The following is a 25,402-nucleotide window of genomic DNA, read 5'->3' on the forward strand; positions in this document are numbered from 1 at the left end:
ATGACTGACATTTGGACAGGACACAAATAATCCAATGACAGATTTTTAAGTATCCTTGATTTGTCTTTGGGCCTCATCATTAATAAGACATATTTCTCTATCTCCAGAATGAAAATTTTGTTTCTATGGCAACCTTTTATTCCAAAATAGTGTTCAGAAATTTAACCTTGGTTATTCTACACATCTGCTCCATTTTATGAGAAAAGGGGGGAAAATATATTGAAGTGTGGCTAAACTTAACAAACTTTCTACAAAATACTTAAGAAAATCAAGTCAAAGTGGGGAGTAGGGTAAGGAGATATCCCATAAAGAAATCATTTGAGCAATATTCTTTTCTTCTTTTGCATGCTTGCACACATGCCCCTTTCTCCTTCTTAAGAGATGAGTAATTTTTTTTGGTTGAACTGGGGATCAGACCTAGGGCACCATGCCTGCTAGACACAAAATAAACTGAGCTACACTCCCAGTCCAAGAGTAATTCTGTAATGGAATTACATTTTATTCCTAAATTCTGATTTGCATCAGAAAGTCTTAAAATGAGTAATACACATAAAGACATCTACAAACTTGAACTTTCAGTACAATAAGGGTTATTAATGTTATATAGAAAAGTCAGAATCAGAGGACAGGGAAAATAGGATTCGAGAGAAACTAACTCAGAAAATTAAGAAACCCATGAAGATCACCATTATCAACTGACAAAGGAATAGAAATGTTTCACTGAAGTATATTTCTAGATAGGTTTTTTAAAAAGTAAATTCAAGGGCCTTGGAAAACAAACAGGGACACATACAAATGGCACTTCTAATCCACTTTAGAAAACAGCACTCCACAACCATTGTCCCTACCCCAAATCTTTCTCCTCTCTCCACACAGGGCCAGGATCACATTGCTCTTACTACTTTTCCCTTCCACCCAGCACTGGCTTCACTGCAAAGATTCTAGTTATAGCCTCTTTGTTTTCTTTTCAAGTCGAAGGTAGGAAAACTCTTCATCTAGGATATTTACCAATATCCTGGCACCATAATGAGTCAGGGGTATTTTGATAAACCAGTGACCCTTAATTCAGATATTTGTGTCAGAGAAAATACACCCATAGCATTTTAGGAATAAATGGAAGACTAACTTTTTCCTACCAGAAAATAACATAAAACAACTACTCTAGTATGACCTACACATTAAAAGTAGTAGTATGCACTGGAAAGGAGGAGAAAAATAAATCTCAAAATTTGTTTATTTTTATTTTGGAAATAAAGTGGGAAAAACTTTTTATATTTTATAAAAAACTTTCACAAAAATAATAAGATGGGCTCAGGAGGTATTTCCTTTGGAGATAGAATAGGGAGAAGACTGAAATAAAGATAGTATTCTGTTCTGAGACGAGTCAGCAAAGTAGAAACTTGACAACAGTGGCAACACAGAGGGCAGAGGCAGACCAATCTCTTGAGGTTGAACAAAAAGGAATTACTGGGAAATTTCATTCCAGAAATCTACTTTCCCAACCCTAGTAGTCATGGGCCTGCTTCTAACACTATCCTAATCAGGAGCTTCTATTCTATGAGCTTCTACGAGCTACTTTCAAAAGCTTCTCAGAGTAAAACATCTGTCTTCCTAAAATCTATAACCTCTCTTTTCCACAGCAAGAGTGCATCTTTTATGGGTAGAGTGGCCATCTAATAAAATTGTGGCCAATGATACATAAAATAAGAGTTTCTATGAAAGTTCTGTTTTCTTGATTGAGGTACCACCCCTTCTATTTCTTGCTTTTTCTTCTTGCCTGGAATACAGTGTGGACAATAAGCATTTATTCTGTAAGCAGGAGGATGACAGTAACACCCTAAAAATGGAATTATAGAAAGACTCTCTAATGACTTCACAAAATCACTTTCTCAGTGCAGAACACTCTGCTTCTGGATTTCTTGTTAAGTGAAAAAAGAAATGAATCCTAATTTATTTAAACTACTGTTACTTGGGTTTTCTGGTACATGCAGCCAAGTTCAGCATTTAAATGGTACATTTCTATTCACAAGTGGAAGGTGTAGGAAGAAGGAGCAGGAATGAAGATTTTGTTGCAAGAATATCCTGACTTGAAATTTGAAATCCACTATCATAAAAAGAAATCCACATAGTAGTTTAATTGTCATACATTTCAGACAAATTATAACTTTAAGGACATTTTACTGGCTGACCTAAAAATCGATGGTAAAATGCCTCATGGGTTACACACTCAAAAGTTTGTAAAATTATCTATTCTTAGGTTAGAAATAAACATTCTTACAAAGAGTTTAAAAAGTCTAAACATCAAACAAAAGGCAGTCTGTTCCATTAATTTAAAAAAAAATTTTTTTTTAGTTGTAGATGGACACAATGTCTTTAATTATTTATTTTTATGTGGTGCTGAGGATTGAATCCAGTGCCTCACATGGGCAAGGCAGGTGCTCTACTCCTGAGCCACAGCCCCAGCCCCCATTAATTTTTATTTTTGGATGATTTTATAACAAGATAATTTTATTCAAAATATGCCTATGTATAATTTGCTATTCAAATGTATGTGCTTATCTCTAAATATTTTCCAAATGATTAACTTAAAACCTAGTATTAACATTTAGAATGTGTCTTTGTTATACACAAAGGTTAAAAAATAATTTTTAAAAAATTTATAAAGAGGAATAGATTAATAAAAGTTTGTTTTGAAAGCTAATGAGAGGGGGCAGCTGTAACTGCCCAGTAACATTTAACTATACAATAAGAAATACATGCCACAGTGTACAGTTTAGTTTCCAAGGAGACACATATTCACAGAAGTGGGACAGAGAGGATGATGTCTTAAACTTGCAATTCATTTAACAGAAAAAGAAAAAAAAAAAAAAAGGAATCCTGGGCCCTTCCATGGGAGAATGAAGCAGGAAATCTCAAGATAGTAACCACTGTCATATGTGATTGTGGTTGCTATGGCAAATACTTTTTTTAAACACAAGAAAGAATCGTCACATAATACTGACATCAATTTTTCAAACTTCAGGTAAGTTTTGATCCTAGCTTATAAAAATATATTTTACTCTGATAATCAATGTATTTTCAAAATTAGCCAGTTTCTCAAATTTGGCCCAATTCTTTCAACTTTCTTGCTTGTGCAAAAAAAAAAAATTAATAATAAAATAAGCACTACTCATTCCCTCTGTGCTGTGGAATTTTAAAGAAAAGGGATGTTGTCCCATCTCCTTCATGATTTCCTTAAAACATTCCCAAGGATACTATATTGTGTGGAATACAATACCTTACAAAATATGCCAATCCATCCACAATTATTCATTAACTTTCCTAATTTGCAAGTTTTCTAAACAAGTGAAGTCTTCATGAAAATTTTAATATACAAAGAAATTTTAAAATACTTCAACAAAATGTAATTTCTTAGAATGATTATGGCAGACATTCAAGTGTAAAGAAAGAAATAGTAACTATAACATAAATATAATATGTACCAACACCAAAGATACTTATGAATATTCCTTAATTATTAATGTTCTTCTAAAAATATTTTAAGATATAGGTGTTCTACCTGACTAATGATCTTGGAAATTTTTCCTTTGTTCCCAAGAGTAAAGAGAATACATATTAAAAATCAGGATGTTAATAAAGAAGCTACTGACATCATCTTTTCCCCTAACTTCATCAGATCATATTTCAAAACAAAGGAGGATACATATGACAAGGAGAAGTTCCAGAGGCTAGTCAAAAAAGAGATTAAAAGCTTAGAAAATAATACCCGAACAAAGGTTAAAGGGACTGAAATTATCCAGTCAGGAAAAGAAAAGTCTGAAGAACAATTTAATAAATATCTGAGTATATTTGAAAGGTTCTTACACATAAAATAGTGACCAGCTGTTTTCCATCTCCAATGAGAGCAAAATAGAAGGAAACAGACAAATTGAAGTCCAGGATTTTAGTTAAATAAAAGGAGTGATTTCCTGTGTGAGTAATAAACATTAGAATGTTTTGCCTGTGTCTGTAGAAGTCCTTTCTTCAGAGTTCTTTGCAAGAAAGAGATTTTCATGCACAAGAAGAACTAATATTTAAATGCTTTCCTGTGCTTTGAGGTAGTAAATCAGATACCTTACAACTAAGTCATACAATGATAGGACTAAACTGGGTCATACTTCATTAACCATCCCACAGACACAGGAACATAGAAGCGTGGACCATGTTGCATGCCTCCAAGGAGCTCCAACTCACTGTAGCCACACGGATGCTGGATAGCTAGTACTTCTGAAGAAGAAAACAAGTGTTCCTAATTGCCTGAAAATACTATAGGTATTTGCACCCTGTTGCAAGAGGGACCTGTTTACTACTGACACTTTTACTGCCATGTCCTGGTAGGATTAATTTACTAGTTATATAAGCGTTTTTTGTTTGTTTGATTGTTTTTTCAGGAAGAATGGTAAGATCTCTGGGAGTAGAAGAAATATAATACTTCTACCCACTCTTCTCCCCTTGGTGATTATTTCTTGGCACTGGACACTCTATCCCTTCTGATTTACTTGTTTAGCTCAAGACTTTGTAATCATGGGGAAAAATTATTTCATGAACATTTCATACATTATACCTATGTATCTAATACTTTTTCTGAAACAGATTTTAGAAGAACTTGGAGAGAAAAAAAGAAGATTGATTAAGCAAATCATCAAACTTAGAAGTGGATGCCCAGGACAAACTGCACTGTGCCTAGGGACATTAGATAAACTAGGGAGCAGCAATATTCAATGGTCAGTCTTTCCTTCTTGGTGTCTCTCTTAAATCTTTCAAAATCAATCTATTATTTCCAGAAAAAACTCCTAAAAATGTAAAGAAGAATCTCATTTGCTATCTTTTACTAATTAAGTGAAACTGTCTATATATATGCTAACCAAAATAAACTGATTTTTTTTGTGTGGTGCTGAAAATTGAAACTATGGCTTTGCACACAGTAGGCAAGCTTCTACCACTAAGCTACATTAGTCCAACTTTTCATTTTACCTGAGATAGGGACTAAGTTACCCGGGCTAGCCTCAAACCTATAATCCTCCTGTCTCAGCCTCTTAAGTTGCTGGGATATTAGGTATGTGCCACCATGACTGGCAACTGAGACATACTTTGTAAATCCCTATATATTATAGGTACACAAAAAGAAATTTAAAAAATGTGTATCCAATTAAAATTTCTTAATTTAGCAATCAGTAATTAATAAACAGTTATAAAAAGTTAATATAAGTAAAGAATATAAAGGCTAAATTTTACCAATTATTTCTCCACCTTTTTTTGGTTGTTGTTGTTGTTGTTTTAGTACTTGGGATTGAATCCAAGGACCTTGTCATTTGGGCAACATCCCCAGCCCTTGTTTTTTAAATTTTTTTATTTTTTATTTTATACTACATTTCCTAGAATTCCTTGTAACTTGTAAATCAAGTCCACTGCTTTAGCTCATGAAGATCTTTTAAGATCTTAGGACATTGCTAAGTTTTTGAGGCTGGCCTTGAACTTTCGATCTTTCTGCCTCAGCTTCCTTAGTTCATGTGATTATAGGCGTACACCAACATGCCAGACTCTCCACCTATTCTTTTGTTTGTTTGTTTGATTTTATTGTTTTTACAGTGATTTTATCTCCACCTATTCTTAATACAAAAATTTATTACTTCACCATCAAGGTACTTCTCTGCTCAGTGTGTTCCGGGGTGTCTCCATCATTGTTAAATACTTCAGGTAGGTTCTAAATATAATGTGAGTTCTGGCCCCAGAGATTACAAAGTAGATGTTATTTCCTTGTACTAAGAAGTGGTTATCAGTCCTAGTTGTACCTCAGAAGTACTTTTAGAGCTTTTGCTGCTACTTGTTTAATTCAGGTTTTAAACAGAGATGCCCAGGCCCTGCTCCAATCTGTAAAACCAGCATCTCTGAAGGGGAACTGCTATGATATACATTTCTGAGGTTAGTGATTTTTATCCAAGAGCAGAGTTCATCTTGTAAATCAAGTCCACTGCTTTAGCTCATGAAGATCTTTTAAGAATATGATTCTATCTTATAATGTATTTTTATTTTGCTTCACTTCTTGTCATTTGCAATTCTGATGGACTTTCTCCTAGAGCTTCATCCAAGTATCTGTTAAAAATGTTGAGCTAGCCAGGGCTGAGGCCTAGGCTCTGTGACACACTGTGAGAAACTTTTTCATTGAAAACAACTTATTTAACTCTGTGTTCCACAGAAATTTAGCAACCAAAGTCACTTACCTCTGATAAGCCTTCATACTATACAGGTTGGAAAGCTAAACAAATACTACATTTCCTAGAATTCCTGAGTAGATGCAAGAAAGTTAGCAAATAAGCAGAGGCCCATATTATTTCAGTTATTTCCTCTGGTAAGCACAGTCAAAGGGACCTTGAGGTTTTTATATCAGCATTCCAGCATCTAGTCACCAGTTTCACAAGTGCTGAAAAGGGGCTAAGTAGCTCTGGAAGCTTTCTAATCTCTGAATGGCAATGAGGTTGATTTCAATCTATGTTACTCCACTCACTAAGTGTCAATGACAGCCTCTGGATTGCAATTCCTGTTTGTGTCAATCAGAGCAGCTCCATACAAGCTCACTTTTGTAATTTTGTGGAGGTCAGTCCTAGAAGCTTAGCCTATATAACCTTCTCCCTCAACCATTCCACTGATTTTGTTAACAAATGTAGCTCTGACTTAAAACTATTATGATTAAAATACCTACAGGAGTTTCTATTTCCTCTAAAAAAAAAAAAAAAAAAACCTTCTGACTGATATATGTACATTTGGGTGTTAACAGCTGGGTCAAGCTACATATGTCATTAACAGATATCATTAAAGACCTGTCGAAGAGTTTTCCTGGGTTCTAAAACACAACATCTATGCCCTGAATTTTCTCTGATCTAGTAGTGTAGCAATGATATAAAAAAAAGGACATTATATTATTCTGGCTTGATTTGTTCTTGGGAACCAACCTATGCTAATTTATAATGATCCTGATCTTTCCTAAAGACTCACAGATGTTCTAGAATCCTCCAAAAGAGGAACATCCAGCTCACCAGCCCCTGAATAGTGATGTGATTTTCATGTCAAATCTGGGTCTGTATGCTGCTTCCATCACTGATTTGCTAAGAAATCTTGAACAAGGTACTCAACATGGTAAATGGTGGTGAAGTACTATTTAACAGGATCTTTGTGAGGAATAAATGAGACCATGAATACAAAGTCCTAAGCACAATGCTTGGCCCGAAAGCAGGCCCTCAATTAATGATAGCTATAAGTTGAGAAATTCATTATTTTTCCCCTTTCCACACAAAAAAGGCAACTTTATTGCTGGTACTCTTCCCATCTGTTCAAAGAGATGTCAAATTTCACAAACAGTGGAATAGTCTCTCACCTAAAGTAATCTCAATATACATCATCAAATATACTCCTACTCAGGAGATGCCAGGTCAGCTGAGTACTCTCTGACCATGCCCTTGAGTTGTCACATCTCAAATCCCTCTTATTCATGTTTGCGCTACTCGGCTCATTTTGTAGGTCATAGTTCTTTACAGATTCTTTTCTGGCTAAAAGGATGTGGAATAAGGTATAGGAGGAGGCAGGAAGAGGTGGGAGCAAGAAACTACTACAAGAAGAGAATACGGAGCTGTTCAATGGCTTAGAATCTACAGGTCCAGGAAAATAAGGCCTTTATCACTGCACAGGAAGCAAAGCTGGACACATACCATACCATACCATACCATAAGCCAGCATAACACTTTTAAAGGAAGAACTCTTTACCGGAGGCAGGGGGTTTACCTGAAAATTCTTTTAGCTCTGAAAGATTTACATCTTTAATCCTACTATAAGACAGTACCTAAAAGAGAAAGTTTTGACTCTGACTATAATGTAATTACTATTCACCAATGAAACCAATATTCCAAGGACATCTATTCTTATGTGGCAAAGAACATTTGGATGGCATTCTGACAAGGACAATACTTACCATCTGTTCGGGGAAACAACAACAACAACAACACACACACACATACACAAACTTGGGTAAAGAGTATAGCTCTTTCTCACATATCAACAAGGTAGAGTTTCCCTTCAGGGCAACTTTATGTCCTCCACAAAGACAGAGCTACAAGGCAAAAGGCCACAGTCTTCTCTTTGCTGAAGCAACTACTCTCTCAGAATCACCACAATGAAATAATTTCCACTATCCCATCATTTTGCTAATAACAGATTCTTGACTTGATGCTAATGAAATCTTTTGGGATAAGAAGCTCTGAGAGTTGACTTCCTTAAATGACAACCAACATGCTTATATCTTAGCATCAATCATTCAGAATTCCAACTGGCATGGACCAATAGGGTAGAACATAATATACAAGGAAGAAGTAAAGATCCATGTGTAAACATTGGTAATGCCACATGGTAAAAGACCTCAGTTTCCAAGCTGATGCCTGGGCATTCCAAAGGGTAATGAACAGAAGAGTGGGAGTAGGAGGGAAAAACAAAGTCCCCACTGTTGAAAACAGGTCTGGAATTCTTGGGACATAATTGCAGGGTAAACACCTTTTTTATTTATTTGTTTATTTATTGTTGCTATGATTGATGGGACATAAGCTGAGACCTCATATCAACTAATTAAAGCTTTAAGAAATATTTACATCATGAATAAAAATAAAACTAAAGTAGTTATGTGATTTCTGATTAAATAAATTTTTCTTCAAGGACACACTTGTTACTCTTTTTTTAGAAAAAAGTTTTAGTTATATTTTGTTTATTTATTTATTTTATGTGGTGCTGAGGATCAAACTCAGTGCCTCATATGTGCGAGGCAAGGGCTCTGCCACTGAGTCACAACCTCACCCCTCATTTGTTACTCTTGCTATACTACAGTATGACAACACTAGGGGTTAGTCTAGTATCACTTGATTTGATTTTAGAGAACATCAAAAATCCCACACCATGGAATGATGTCTTATCTATAGAAATACAAAATACAGATAGTTGGCCCAGGGATTTAAAACTTGCTGAGGCATATAAAACAACTGCAGCTGCATAAAACAGTATCTGCTCAACTTAAAAATGGGCTTTCAATAAAATATTTTTGTGACAAAAAGTCACACCTATGTATTATCATCAAATTATAATATGTTGATTTCTGTAGTTGTCACAGCTACACATCACAACATGAATTTTGTGGAAATCTGTGGTGTGATTTTAAAGTATGATGCTTGACAAATCATCATCACTATTTTCTTGAAATATAATAACTTAACATAAATGAGATTCCATGAAGACTCATTTTTTATCCACTGTACATATACTGATGTTGAATTACAACTACATGAAAGCTGTTTATATAGTTTTTTAGGAAGCTCTGGAGTTCATTAGATATAATAAAGCACTCCAGATCTTCTAACTTATATGCTAAAAAACCTGTGTTTTGATTGAAAGAATTTTATCAGTTGCAGAAAAGTATGCTATATGCTGATGGGAAATATGTTAACTACCTTAACAACAGGTATTTTTGATCTACAGGACATATGACTTGTACCCAAACACCAATGGCTTTGGAGGCCACAAGAACATCTTTATGCATTTGAGTTCGATATGTTATAGATGCAGAAGGTCTGTTCTATTCAGAAGACCAGCTAGAAATTTTGGAAAATCAAAGATTTAGGCTGTTTTCCAGGGCAAAGTAGTAGATCCACAGGGCAAAGTAGTAGATCCACAAGTGGTAGGAGATAGAAAATTTATAAACTTCACCATTCTTCTAGGATTAACAATCGGTTTGCATTTCATGCTTCATGACTTTCCCCTTCAAAGTATGCAATCACAATGTGAAGAAAGCAGCACAGTGAGGCTAATAACTTAAAGCTATGAGGCAGGACCTCAGAGAGGTAACAGCAACGTAGAGGCAGTTGCAAAGAGAAAGGGGTAGGCAAAAAGAAAATAGAAATGTCAAGAGAGGAAATTCCAATATTCATTTTGCAGTTCCACCTGATTATTTATAACTTTCTAAGCTCTATGATGGCAGCAATCATGTAATCCTGCTTTCCTACCATTTAGAAGCAAAGCTATATAGAAGAAAACATCTAGTGCTTAGACTTCAACATTAACCACATAGGACGAGGGTAGCAGGAGGAAAAGAAGAAAAAGGTCAGGAGAGATGAAGAGATAATTATCTGTTTCTACCTATCACTGTGAAATCACAATGTTCTGCCTGCACTGTTAACTGTAGTATCTTCAAAAACTTTTTTTAAAACTTATTTTAAGAAAGAAATGCTAGTCCATGGAAGATCCCCTATCTTTATCATTCTGTAAGTGACAGAGGTCAGAGAGAACGGTTTAACCAGCATTTCAGCCCCTGCAGTACCCCTGGCATTGCGCCTCAAACACAAATGATAAGCAACAGTAAATATGCATGGAATGGAACTTTCTCTGTGAGTACCCCTGTCTCCTGATACTTCTTGCTAGTGTTTCTTATTTTCTTACTTCATCTCTCATTTCTTTCTATAGTACTCCCGTCTCTGTGGCTTAACTGCTAATTTAGACAACATGAAATAATATTATGCTGTACTTATTGGAACAGAATTTTAGGTTTACTTTTTTAATTGGAAAAGTAAATGTTAGGAACACTATCTTCTTTTTTTCTTGAATACTTTAGAAATCAAATTATGGCTAGCAACTTTCAACAGAAAAAAAATTTGATAATCCTAAGTTAAAAATGCATTCCTTTGTGCTATATTAACTGTCAAAAATCAAGAAACAAAATTTTCCATATCTGGCTCTAAAAATTAATACAGAACTACCCTGGTTCCTTGAACACTTTCAAAAGAGAAAATTAATATTCAACGGGAAAAGCCACATACTTTTCATAGTTCCATCTTCTTCTTCCTCGTCTTCACTGTTTATAACCATGGTCCCCAGGTCAGACTCTAACATAGTACTGTTATGTTCAATCATGGTCTGGGCTCCTTCACTCATTGTGCTCGTAGCCCGCATTGTGCCCACACTTTCTGAACTAGTCTTCACCATGGTGTGGGAATCCAGCTCATCTTCATCCTGCAAGCAAATCACCATAGTGAAGAAAGACTTCTCTAAAACAGCTGCATTTCTTAATTCTTAACAAGAGTACACATATATTACATCTTTACTAATGATAAAAATACTACTATTACAATTAATCTTAAGGTAAACATACACAAATGATATTTAAGAGTTAAAAGTATGAAAAATAATCTAAGGTTTTCAGTAATTAAAACTCAAGGAAAACCAGGTGCACACCCCTATAATCCCAGTGACTCTTAGGATGCTGAGACAGAAGGATCACAAGTTTGAGGCCAGCCTCAGCAACTTAGTGAGACCCTGACTCAAATAAAGAAAAACAAAACAAAAACCTTAAACAACAAAAACTGTTTTATGAAACAGAAGACTATTAGATGCTTTTGAAATAAGAATTAAGATAGGTAAATCATCAACAAATACATAAAAAAGGTGACAAAGTAAATAAGCATACAAAAGAGAACACCTTTAAGATTAAACATGTTGATTCCTGGAGAAGATGGCGGCGGGAAGTGAGTAAGCCACTCCGTGCTCCGCACTGCCGCGTCCGCAGCGTATGTTGCCGCCTCTTAAAAGATGAAGTAAAGATCATTAAAGGAGATCTGTCGACAAAGACTCAGCACCGTGTCAAGAAAGGGGCCTAGGTGGAGGGAATCCGCCACGACTCCAGCCAAGGTAAAGTGAGTCCATCACGACTTCAGCGCGAGCAGTAAGGCTGCAGCCCGAGCTGCCCGGCTCCCTCGGCCCCTTCTCCTTCTCCTCTCCGCCTTTCCGCTTTGCTTCTCCCCCGCCGTCTCTCCTCCCACGCTCAGTCCCTAAATCTAGATCTCAATTTCTTTCCCCCACCCCGCCCGCTCTCCTGCGTGTCCGGTACCCGGCCCGCACGGCCCCGAGGCGCTACCTCCCCTCCCCCAGCCCGCACCCCCCTCCCCGGGGGTCCCGAAGGCCACATCTGGGCCACCGCCGCCGCCGCTTCCCGCGGAGCACCATAGAGCAAATTCTTCACCGCGCGAGTGAGCTGCCGAGTTAAATGGAACAGCTGATAAGATGAGTGACAATTTAAAATCTAAGTGATCCAACATGGTGGCAGACGCGGAGAGATCAAGTCTCTAACCCCTTCAGCTGTGCGAGCATAGGGAGAAGTAAACTGTCAAAATACTGTTCACTCAGGACCACTAGGCACTGTTGAGCTGAAGGGGATCCCGGGTGAACAGTCTGTATTCTAGTTCTGGTTCGCCTGCTTCTAGTGACTCAGCACTAATGATCCCGCTGAAATAACTAGTTGGCCCACCTGAACTCACAGAGGTAAAAGCCAACTGAGCACGACAGTCAGACCCAGGGTATCCCTCTGCTGACAACAGAGGTCCCTTGCACCAGCTACCAGGGGAGTTGCTACCTGAGGGCAAACAAATTCGCTGGGGGTCCTCAGCCCCAAGCCCTACAAACTTAGGGTCTGAGGGAGGCAAACAGAAAGGGTGTGCCCAGGCATCCATGGAAACAGGGCTCCCAGGAGCAGCAGACCCAGCGTGTAGCCAGTATTGTGGCGAGCTTCACAGGTGAGCGGGGCCTGGCTTGAGGAACCACAAGAGAAGGCCCTAGGCACTCAGGATTGGAGACCCGCACAGTCTGGGAAGAAGAGCTGAGGAACAGTGATTGGTTCCCACCCATCAAGAAGAGAAGCCTGGCCCAGTTCCCACCTACTGGAAGAGAAGTTAATTGAGCTCTATGACTGCATTCATTATTATTATTATTTTTTTAATGATTATTATTGGTATTTTTTTTTAAATTTTATTTTCACTTTTTGTTGTTGATGTTGTTGTTGCTCTTCAACTTTCTTATTAATGGTTTCAATTTTTTAAATTCTTTTTATTCTATTATTATTACTATTATTGTTTAAACTTTAATTTCCATTTGCTTATTATCATTATAATTTTTTTTTGGTTTTAAATTTTTATTTTTTCGTTTTTTCTTTCTTTCTTTTCACTTTTTTTCTTTTGTCTCTTCATTTCTTTTCAATTTTCTTATTCCCCCTTTCTTGAATTCTACCTGCCAACACTCACTCTCTTTAGTGACTTCTTCCCTTCCCTTCTAATACTTCTCCTCCCAAGCATCAAATAAATTTATAAGAGTAAACAGTAACTCAGTAGTCAAACAAAACAAGAAGTATCATGAGCATAAAAAAGCAAGGAAGAAAAGGAGTACAAACAATGAAGGACAGCCTAAATATTCAGGAGGACCTGGAGTCATCAGAAAAATGGCCATATAAAGAACTCAAGGAACACCTTAGACAGATGGAAAGGAACCTTAAAGATCACATTGAAAATGAATCACATAAACAGATAAAAGAAGAAGTTAAGCATCTTTATCAGGAGATAGAGATTATAAAAAAAAATCAAACAATAATTCTAGAAATGAAGGAAACGATAAACCAAATTAAAAACTCAATCAAGAGTATCACTAACAGAGTGGAGCAAGTAGAAGCCAGAACGTCAGATAATGAAGACAAAATATATCATCTTGAAAAGAGTCTAGCCAACTCAGATAGGCTGGTAAAAAATCACGAGAAAAACATCCAAGAGATTTGGGATAACTTAAAAAAACCAAACTTACGAGTCATCGGGATAGAGGAAGGCACAGAGATTCATGCCAAGGGAATGAGTAACTTGCTGAATGAAATAATTACAGAAAACTTTCCAGAAATAAAAAAGGAGACAGATATACAAATTATAGATGCATACAGGACACCGAGCATACAAAATCACAGTAGACCAACGCCAAGACACATTGTTATGAAGATATCCAATATACAGAACAAAGAGAAAATATTAAAAGCTACAAGAGAAAAGAGGCAGATGACATTTAGGGGTAAACCAATAAGGTTAACAACGGATTTTTCATCACAGACGCTGAAAGAGAGAAGATCCTGGAACAACATATTTCAAACACTGAAAGACAATGGATGCCAACCAAGAATTCTGTATCCAGCAAAATTAAGCTTCAGATACGACAATGAAATAAAAATCTTTCATGATAAACAAAAGCTAAAAGAATTTGTAGCCAGAAAACCAGCATTGCAAAGCGTCTTGAGCAAAACTCTACACGAGGAAGAAATGAAAAACAATAACCAAAACCATCAGCGGGAAGTGCCTCGGTAAAGATAGAGGACGGGGAGAAAGCTAATCATGGAGAAACAAACTAAATTAGAAAAAAAAAGAGATAAATAATCAAACATGGCAGGAAGTACAAACCATATATCAATAGTAACTCTAAACGTTTATGGCTTAAACTCTCCAATAAAGCGACATAGGCTGGTAACATGGATTAAAAAAACAAATCCAACAATATGCTGCCTCCAGGAGACACATCTGATTGGAAAAGACATACACAGGCTCAAGGTGAAAGGTTTGGAAAAAATATACCACGCACATGGTCCTCGTAAGCAAGCAGGGGTGGCCATTCTCATATCGAATAAAATCGACTTCAAGACTAAGTTAATCAAAAGGGATAAGGAAGGACATTATATACTGTTAAAAGGAACCATACACCAACAAGATGTAACAATTATCAATATTTATGCACCAAATAATGGCGCTGCGACGTTCATAAAACAAACTCTCCTCAAGTTCAAGAATCAAATAGACCACAACACAATAATCATGGGTGACTTCAACACTCCTCTCTCACCATTGGACAGATCCTCCAAACAAAAGTTGAATAAAGAAACTATTGACCTCAATATCACAATCAATAACCTAGACTTAACTGACATATATAGAATATATCAACCATCATCAAGTGGATATACTTTTTTCTCAGCAGCACATGGATCCTTCTCAAAAATAGATCATATATTATGCCATAGGGCAATCCTCAGTAAATATAAAGGGGTAGAGATAATACCATGCACTTTATCAGACCATAATGGAATGAAACTGGAAATCAGTGATAAAAGAAGGAAGGAAAAATCCTACATCACATGGACAATGAACAATACGTTACTGAATGATCAATGGGTTACAGAAGACATAAAGGAGGAAATCAAAAAATTCTTAGAGATAAATGAAAATACAGACACAACATATCGGAATCTATGGGACACAATGAAAGCAGTTTTAAGAGGGAAATTCATCGCCTGGAGGTCATTCCTCAAACAAAGGAAAAACCAACAAATAAATGAGCTCACACTTCATCTCAAAGCCCTAGAAAAGGAAGAGCAAAACAACAGCAAATGTAGCAGAAGGCAAGAATTAATTAAAATCAGAGCAGAAATCAATGAAATTGAAACAAAAGAAACTATTGAAAAAATTAACAAAACAAAAAGTTGGTTCTTTGAAAAAATAAATAAGATCGACAGACCCCTAGCCATACTAACGAAGAGAAGAAGAGAGAGAACTCAAATTACTAACATACGGGATGAGAAAGGCAATATTACAACAGACGCTTCAGAAATACAGAAGACAATTAGAAATTATTTTGAAAACCTATATTCCAATAAAATAGAAGATAGTGAAGACATCGATAAATTCCTTAAGTCATATGATTTGCCCAGACTGAGTCAGGAGGATACTCACAACTTAAACAGACCAATATCAATAGATGAAATAGAAGAAGCAATCAAAAGACTTCCAACCAAGAAAAGCCCAGGACCGGATGGGTATACAGCGGAGTTTTACAAAGCCTTTAAAGAAGAATTAATACCAATACTTTTCAAGTTATTTCAGGAAATAGAAAAAGAGGAGTTCTACCAAATTCATTCTATGAGGCCAACATCACCCTGATTCCGAAACCACACAAAGACACCTCAAAGAAAGAAAACTACAGACCAATATCTCCGATGAACCTAGATGCAAAAATCCTCAATAAAATTCTGGCAAATCGGATACAAAGGCACATCAAAAAAATTGTGCACCATCATCAAGTAGGATTCATCCCTGGGATGCAAGGATGGTTCAATATACGGAAATCAATAAATGTTATTCACCACATCAATAGACTTAAAGATAAGAACCATATGATCATCTCGATAGACGCAGAAAAAGCATTTGACAAAGTACAGCATCCCTTTATGTTCAAAACATTAGAAAAACTAGGGATAACAGGAACTTACCTCGATATTGTAAAAGCTATCTATGCTAAGCCTCAGGCTAGCATCATTCTGAATGGAGAAAAATTGAAGGCATTCCCTCTAAAATCTGAAACAAGACAGGGATGCCCCCTATCACCACTTCTATTCAATACAGTTCTCGAAACACTGGCCAGAGCAATTAGACAGGTGAAAGAAATTAAAGGCATAAAAATAGGAAAAGAAGAACTTAAATTATCACTATTTGCGGATGACATGATTCTATACCTAGAAGACCCAAAAGGGTCTACAAAGAAACTACTAGAACTAATAAATGAATTCAGCAAAGTGGCAGGATATAAAATCAACATGCATAAATCAAAGGCATTTCTGTATATCAGTGACAAAACTTCTGAAATGGAAATGAGGAAAAACACTCCATTCACAATATCCTCAAAAAAAATAAAATACTTGGGAATCAACCTAACAAAAGAGGTGAAAGACCTATACAATGAAAACTACAGAACCCTAAGGAGAGAAATAGAAGAGGATCTTAGAAGATGGAAAAATATACCTTGTTCATGGATAGGCAGAACTAACATCATCAAAATGGCGATATTACCAAAAGTTCTCTATAGGTTTAATGCAATGCCAATCAAAATCCCAATGGCATTTCTTGTAGAAATAGATAAAGCAATCGTGAAATTCATATGGAAAAATAAAAGACCCACAATAGCAAAAACAATTCTAAGCAGGAAGTGTGAATCAGGTGGTATAGCGATACCAGATTTCAAACTTTATTACAGAGCAATAGTAATAAAAACAGCATGGTACTGGTACCAGAACAGGCGGGTGGACCAATGGTACAGAATAGAGGACACAGAGACTAACCCACAAAGCTACAACTATCTTACATTTGATAAAGGAGCTAAAAACATGCAATGAAGGAAGGATAGCATCTTCAACAAATGGTGTTGGGAAAACTGGAAATCCATATGCAACAAAATGAAACTGAATCCCCTCCTCTCGCCATGCACAAAAGTCAACTCAAAGTGGATAAAGGAGCTAGATATCAAATCAGAGACTCTCCGTCTGATAGAAGAAAAAGTTGGCTCCGATCTACAGATTGTGGGGTCGGGCTCAAAATTCCTTAATAGGACACCCATAGCACAAGAGTTAATAACAAGAGTCAACAAATGGGACTTACTTAAACTAAAAAGTTTTTTCTCAGCAAGAGAAACAATAAGGGAGGTAAATAGGGAGCCTACATCCTGGGAACAAATTTTTACTCCTCACACTTCAGATAGAGCCCTAATATCCAGAGTATACAAAGAACTCAAAAAATTAGACAATAAGAAAACAAATAACCCAATCAACAAATGGGCCAAGGACATGAACAAACACTTCACAGAGGAGGACATACAATCAATCAACAAGTACATGAAAAAATGCTCACCATCTCTAGCAGTCAAGGAAATGCAAATCAAAACCACCCTAAGATACCACCTCACCCCAGTAAGATTGGCAGCCATGATGAAGTCAAACAACAATGAGTGCTGGCGAGGATGTGGGGAAAAGGGTACTCTTGTACACTGCTGGTGGGACTGCAAATGGGTGCGGCCAATTTGGAAAGCAGTATGGAGATTCCTGGGAAAGTTGGGAATGGAACCACCATTTGACCCAGCTATTGCCCTTCTCGGACTATTCCCTGAAGACCTTAAAAGAGCACACTACAGGGATACTGCCACATCGATGTTCATAGCAGCACAATTCACAATTGCTAGACTGTGGAATCAACCCAGATGCCCTTCAATAGATGAATGGATAAAAATAAATGTGGCATTTATACACCATGGAGTATTACCGAGCACTAAAAAATGACAAAATCACGGAATTTGCAGGGAAATGGATGGCACTAGAGCAGATTATGCTTAGTGAAGCTAGCCAATCCCTAAAAAACAAATACCAAATGTCTTCTTTGATATAATGAGAGCAACTAAGAACAGAACAGGCAGGAAGAGCAGGAAGAAAAGATTAACATTAAACAGAGACATGAGGTGGGAGGGAAAGGGAGAAAAAAAGGGAAACCACATGGAAATAGAGGGAGACCCTTATTGTTATACAAAATTACATATAAGAGGTTATGAGGGGAATGGGATAACAAACATGGAGGGAAATGAATTACAGTAGATGGGGTAGAGAGAGAAGATGGGAGGGGAGGGGAGGGGGGATAGTAGAGGATAGGAAAGGTAGCAGAATACAACAGTCACTAATATGGCAGTATGTAAAAATGTGATGTGTAACCGATGTGATTCTGCAATCTGTATTTGGGATAAAAATGGGAGTTCATAACCCACTTGATTCTAATGTATGAAATATGATATGTCAAGAGCTTTGTAATGTTGTGAACAACCAATAAAAAAAAAAGATTAAACATGTTGGCACCTTCTTTTCTAATAAGCATAATAACGTTTATAACTTCTGCAACAGCCATTAGCTTTTTTTCTTAAATTGTGGTAAAATATACATATAAAATATACCACTTTACAGATCTTTAAATGTCTAGTTCGGTGGCATTAAGTACATTCACAATGTTATATAACCATCACCACTACACATTTCCAGAACTTTTTCATCATCTCATTTAGAAATTGTGCATGTACCCAATAAACAATAATTCCTCATTCCCCACTTTCCCCAATGCCTGGTACCATACTTTCTTTCCCTATGAATTTGCCTTTTCTATATACCTCAAATAAGTAGAATCATACAATATATACTCTTTTGTGTCGGGCTAATTTCGCTTAGTATATGGATATCAAGATTAATCCATGTAGTACCATGTGTTAGAACTTCGCTCTATTTTAAGACTGAATGATATACCATTGTATGTACTTTAAACATTTTATTTTCCCTTTCATTTGTTGATGGATATTTGGTTTGTTTATAACTTTTGGCTATCGTGACTAATGTTGCAACAAACTCTGGTGTCCCTGCTTTCAGATAGACTGCTTAGTAACTCTGTTTCATTTTTTGAGGAGTCACCAAATTGTTTTCCACAGTACCTATACCATTTTACATTTCCACCAGTGATGCCTAAATGTTTTTGGTCAGCTTTTTTTGCTACTATGACCAAAGACCTGACAAAAACAAGGAAAAGTTTATTTGAGGTTCAGTTTCAGAGGTCTCAGTTCATAGATGACCAACTTCATTGCTTTGGACACAAAATGAGGCAGAACATCAAGATGCAAGGGTATGGCAGAAGAAAGTACCTTAGGACATGACACCAGGAAGAAGAGAGAACTCTTGCTCACCAGGGACAAAATATGTACCCCAAAGGCACACCACCTCACAATGACTCACCTTTTCCATCCACACACTACATGTCTACAGTTACAACCCAATTAATCCCTACTAGGGAATTAATGCATTGATTGGGTTAAAACTCTCATAAACCAATCATTTTACTTCTAAACTTTCTTGCATTGTCTCACACATGAACTTCTGGGGGACACTTTGACTAACCCATAAAACTAGATTTCCAATTTCTTTACATCCTTGCCAACACATTCTTTTTCATTTTTAAAAATAACAGCTATCTTAATGAATATGAAGTGAAATCTTGCTGTGGTTTGATTCATATTTTCTTAAAGTGCACTGATACTGAGTTATCTTTCACATACTTAGTGGTCATTTGTATATTTTCTTTAGAAAAATGTTTACCAAGTCCTTTGCACATTATTTTGAAATAAAGTTTTGGTTTTGTCATTGTAGAGTTGTTATACATTCTGGAATTTTGAAATTATGCACTCTAGATATTAACCTCTTATCAGATTGACATCTAAAACTCAATTATTTTCGCCCACCCTTTGCCTTTTCTTGGCCATTGTGGTACATGTGCTTGATTCTGTTCCTTATCATATCCTCTCACAAGACTCTCAGGATTAAGTGATTTCTGTCCAAGAAAAAAAGCAAAATTGTCCCATTTCCAATGAATTTGAATGAAAGAGGAGACACAGGAGGAGAATCAAGCTGGGTCTATGAAGAATCATACCATGTGGGGCTGGGGTTGTGGCCCAGCAGTAGAGTGCTCACCTAATTTGTGTGAGATGCTGGGTTCAATCCTCAGCACCACATTAAAATAAATAAAATAAAGGTATTATGTCCAACTACAACTAAAAAATACATATTTAAAAGAATCATACCATGAAATGGCACACATATCTATGCTGCATCTGGGTTATGATCATCTCATTACATCAAGCTGAAAAATGTCACCACTGGGTAGTGGGCGTATTTAACTGCAGATTTGATCTTTTTTAGTTATGAAAGTTCTGTAGTACTGGTTTTGGTTGGTTCAGTAATAAATATGTGGAGTTTAAAAAAATATCTCCACCACATTCTCAAATTGAATATTATTCCTTCCATTGCTCTACTCCTTTCTGTCTGCCTCAGTTCCTAAGTTACCACCACAAAACACAGTAATTTTCACTAGCTTCACAAAAGAAATACTTCAATATATTATTTTATTCATTCTGTTTTACTCCTATATATAGTTAATATGTTCTCTTTCATTCATCTCCTCTTCCATTCCTATTACAGGTGGTATATGCATCACTGTCTTATACCTGGGTTACTACAGGTGATACCTCCTGACTGAAGACTCTTCTATCTAACCTTCTACAATCAGGCAGATTGTTAATTCAAATCTCATCTCAAATCACTTGCTAGACATCAGACCTTTTGACAAACTATTTAAATTCTCTGATCTTTAGATTCTTCCATTGATGTTATGATGACTAAATGAAAAAAGGTATGCAAAATGTCTGTATACTACCTGGAAAAAAGTACTTTCAAATTGTCCTCAAAGTACACATCACTACACAAATCTTTCCTGAATATTTGTATCACAATATTCTCCTACTGAAGAATCTATAATGATTCCAAGTCCTTGCCCACAGTAAAGCTAAATATTTCTGCCTAGGTTTTAATGTTCTCTGTTTCTATCTCATTCTTCCTCACTATTTTCCCACTATTCATATATCCCCACATTCAAGCAGGCTGAACTTGACTGAATTTTCCTATATCATAATCCCATATCATGTTATGTTCATTAAGATTTCCTCTTTGCTCATGTCCTCTTTACCCAAAATGTCCTTCCCTCTAAACACTTAAGAAAACCTACGTATCATGTATCTATTACCTCTATGACTAGTCCAGTTTTTGTTAGTTTTCTTCTTCTCCAAACTTCTGCAGAACTTACAACATGCATCACATACTTTTGCATTTAAATTTATGATCTCTTGTTTTATAAAATGTTTTACAAATATAAGTATCATATGAACAATAATGTCTTATAATACTTCTCAATCCACTGAAGTGTTTCATTCTGTATTCAAACAGTGACCATTCAATATACTTTTATTTTTTAAAAAATCTTTCTAGTTGGAAAAATGTTAGTTCTACCTCTCATTCATATTTGAAAAAACTAAGGGCCACAGAAAGTAAGAGACTTCTCTAAAGTCACATATGCTTAAAAGCAGTGCTGGAATGAAGAAAGAAGTTCTTTAATTTCTTAACCTATTATTCCACCACATATGTGTACTTTACTTACATTTAAATTTTTATCTGCTTAAATGCTTAGGTTAGTGATGCTGGCTTACAATGTTAACAACTCCTATTCTCAGAGTCCCATACAAATTATTCAGTCCATCCTAGTCCAGGCCACCATCTTCACTCATTTGGACTACTATTAGAATAGCCTCCTGTTTTCACCACTTCCATTCTTGCCTTTCTTAGCCTCACATACAATAGACAGATTGAGCCTTCTGAAATATAGATCTCATCATATTATTCTCTTGGTGCAAATTCTGCATTTGGCCTTTCATTACATTAAGAATATAATTCAATATCTTTATCATGGCTAAATGTGATCTGGCCTAGTAACATCTGCCAATCCCATCTCTTATCACATTCCTTCTTGCTCACCAAGCTACAGTTACTGGCCTCCTTACGTTTTTTGATCATGCAATTAAATACTCTTTGAGTCTTTAAACTGGCTGATCTCTCAGAATGAAATGCTCTTTTATAAGACAGTTTGATAATTTATTTAACTGAGGTCTCTGTCAAATCCTTGGTGAGAATTTCTGTGACTTTCAATTAAAACTAAAGCCTCCATCATTCTCTGTTCTTTTATTCTTTTGTGTTCTTCATAGTCTGTACCTTGCCTTCTTTACCTCTAGAATTTAATTCTGATGAAGGCAAGAGAATTTTTAAAAATTTTGAATTCCCACTGCTAAAATATCTAGTACACAATAGATACTTGACAAATATTTATTTATTGAATGAGTTAAATTGTATTTTAACTTACTAATACATCCAATGAGTACTTATTATACATTTGTAACATCTCAAGTAGTGAACAAGGCATTGGAGACACAAAGATAAGTTAAGACAGTTTTGTTTCACTTTGTTTTTTATGTTTGAGTCAAGGAGAATTCTTCTGGCATGTGAACAATAAACTACAGAATAATCTTTTAAGTGCTATAAGAAGTGTTGACAGTACAATGGAAAATCCAATAATACATTCATTAATTCTGCCTTTAAAAAGTGAAAAAGGCCTCACAAAGAAGGTTGCCCTTGAGTTGTCTTTTTTTCCTTAAACATTTTTAAAATTTTTGATTCATATGTATAAGTGTACACATTTATGGAACATGGTGTGATATTTCAATACTTTCATACAACATGTACTGGTAATCAGGGTAATTAATGTTTCCATCTCCTTATCATTACTTTGGGTTTGGATATTTTGAGCTTCTCTCTTCTAGTTAGTAAACATACACATAAAACATAAACATAGATTTGGGTGGAGTATTTTATATTACAACTACTTTTTATATCAAAATGACAAATATATAGTTTCTCAGCTCAATATCCCACAAATGAATTAGATGTCACCACATTCCTGTGGTATCTTGTGCTTAGGTTCATCATACACTTATTACTTCATGCTGTAACTGTCTAAATACTTGACTTGTCTGAATTTCCCATTAGACTCTAAAATCTGTAAAGAGCAGTAACCATATTTTAAAAAGTTATTCCTGATAGCCAACTCAAAGTATTATTCTCATTATGTATTTATTGAATGAATGTTAAGTTTTTCAAAATGAGGTAGTCCCAAAACACAGAATTAAGGACAATGTTATGTAAAGTTCTAGTGATACCATTTTATTTGAACTACTTGCAATAAACATAAAATGACAATTGAAGAAACTTTGGGAAGAGATTGCTAGTAACTAAAATTATTTGGTTGATCATTTAATAATGATAAACATAGATACCATCAATAAATTAGAAGCATTACAGTAAAGCTCTACATTTTTATAGGCTACTCCCATTTAATTCTCTTATTAACCCCATGAGGTATTATTATCTCTCTTATACTAATTATAAACCTGAAGTGCAAATAGGTTTACAAATTTGCCCAAGGTCATACAAGAAATAAATAGAGAAGTAAGAATTCTAAAAAGGTCTTCCTGATGGTAAAACTCAAGATATAACTTCCAATTATGTAAGGCTTTTAAATATAAATAGCATTTCAAGTCCAATCTAATTTATATCACATGTTTTCTAGAGCATCTTTCATTTTGCTAAACTGAGATGAAGAAAATGACATATACACAAAAGACTGATTTGCATGTGGTCAGTTAAATTTTTTTAAGGGTTGGGGTTTATTCTTTCCAGTTAACTACATCTAGGACACAGGGAAAAGCGGATTTTCTATCAGTTCCTTTTAAAAATCTACTTCTTTAACACTTTATCATTGTTGCAACCAGTTTATTCCCAAAATAATCTATTTTTATATGTATGAGTCATTTGTCTCTTATTTCTTTTTTTTGGGGGGGGGATGATAAATTAATGCTGTTTATTTACTTGTTTTATTTTTTTTTTATTTTCTTTGTCTCTTATTCTTTTAAGATTTAATGCTGTGACCAGTGGAAATGTAACACCTAGTTGGTCTGAAATAGCCTATAGGAAGGCTAAAAATCCTATGTTAGAGCTGAATGGACAGAACAACGAAGAATAATGAAGCTTGTACCTCTAAATTCATGCAACTATCTCAGATGATCTATAAACTGTAAAAACACTGATCAAGTTTGGATGGTCCTTATTGCAGGGATAGTCCTTATTGCAGATTATTCTCATACACATAATCACTTTACAGAAGAATGCCAATCAATTTACAAATTGACAGTCAAAAATAGCAATAGAAAAATCATGATACTCAATTCACTAATGAGAGGGTGGCACCTAAATAATAATTACTGTAGTACAAATGAAATGAGAACTAATTTATTATGAAATTAGAAAATTCAAACACTAATAACTTGGTGATGGTGTTAGAAACATTTTAGCAACATTTTTTAAAGAAATTATTAATTCTAGACTTATTCTTGATGTTTTAGAGCACTATTAAAATTCTGGTACCTTTTATATTTTTATAACAGAAAATTTATTTATAATTTTTTTTTTCAAAATTACACTTTACTTATATGTAGTCTGTTATTCCTCAGGTGAAGAAAAGCAGAAGAAAAACATGTTGATACTTTATAGAAAAAGGTCTGCAAAACAGATGCTTCCCCACTGCAGAAAGCAGCCAGTTTCAGTAAGGAATACAACAGCATTTTCAATCAGTGGCCATCATGTGCCAGGAATGCAAAACAGAGTACTGATGATAATCCAGCTTATGAATCATAAAATCCACATGGAATACAAATATTTGAAAACATTATTAGGAAATCCTACCCCTCTGCTAAGACAGATTTATGCTGAGAAATAATCAGAGACCTTGCATTAGGAATCTTCACATTTGCCATACCTACTACCTTAAAGGAATTTGTAAATCTTCAGCAAATGAATGATTTTAAGGCTACTCACTCAAACATTTTAAAAAGGATTTGTCATCTTTGAACCATTTTATTTCTCAAAGGATCTGAAACAATTCTTTATTGCAAATAAAATCACATGACATTACAGCATTACTTTTATAGCAGAGATCATAATGACTTTTATTCAAATGGACAATGCTCATGAGTATGAATTCTACTTCAACATGAAAAAAAAACGTACTTCAGGAATAAAACAAGGGTGTAAGATTTATTTTTAATACCTCTTAAAGATGCTAATGAAATAACAAACAATGTAAAAACATAAATGCACGAATGAGCTTTCAAGATAGTAAGGGAGACCCCCCCCCCAGGGTAC

The 25,402-nt window shown here is 35.5% G+C and overlaps 1 protein-coding gene across 8 annotated transcripts in view; it reads right to left on the bottom strand.

Annotated features, from left to right (window-relative positions):
* The window catches only part of STK3 (serine/threonine kinase 3), a 287,918-nt gene that overhangs the window by 73,958 nt on the left and 188,558 nt on the right, over positions 1-25,402 (bottom strand). For all 8 annotated transcript variants that reach the window (XR_014018704.1, XM_081265613.1, XM_081265612.1 and 5 more), the window contains one exon: positions 10,884-11,076. Coding sequence is in view for 7 of the 8 variants with exons in the window: in XM_081265613.1 (XP_081121739.1) it covers positions 10,884-11,076 (193 nt within the window). In the remaining variant the exon portion in view is untranslated. The remainder of the gene's footprint in view (positions 1-10,883; positions 11,077-25,402) is intronic.

This window comes from Spermophilus citellus (genome assembly GCF_964194105.1).
Source record: "Spermophilus citellus genome assembly, chromosome: 14".
NCBI lineage: Eukaryota > Metazoa > Chordata > Mammalia > Rodentia > Sciuridae > Spermophilus > Spermophilus citellus.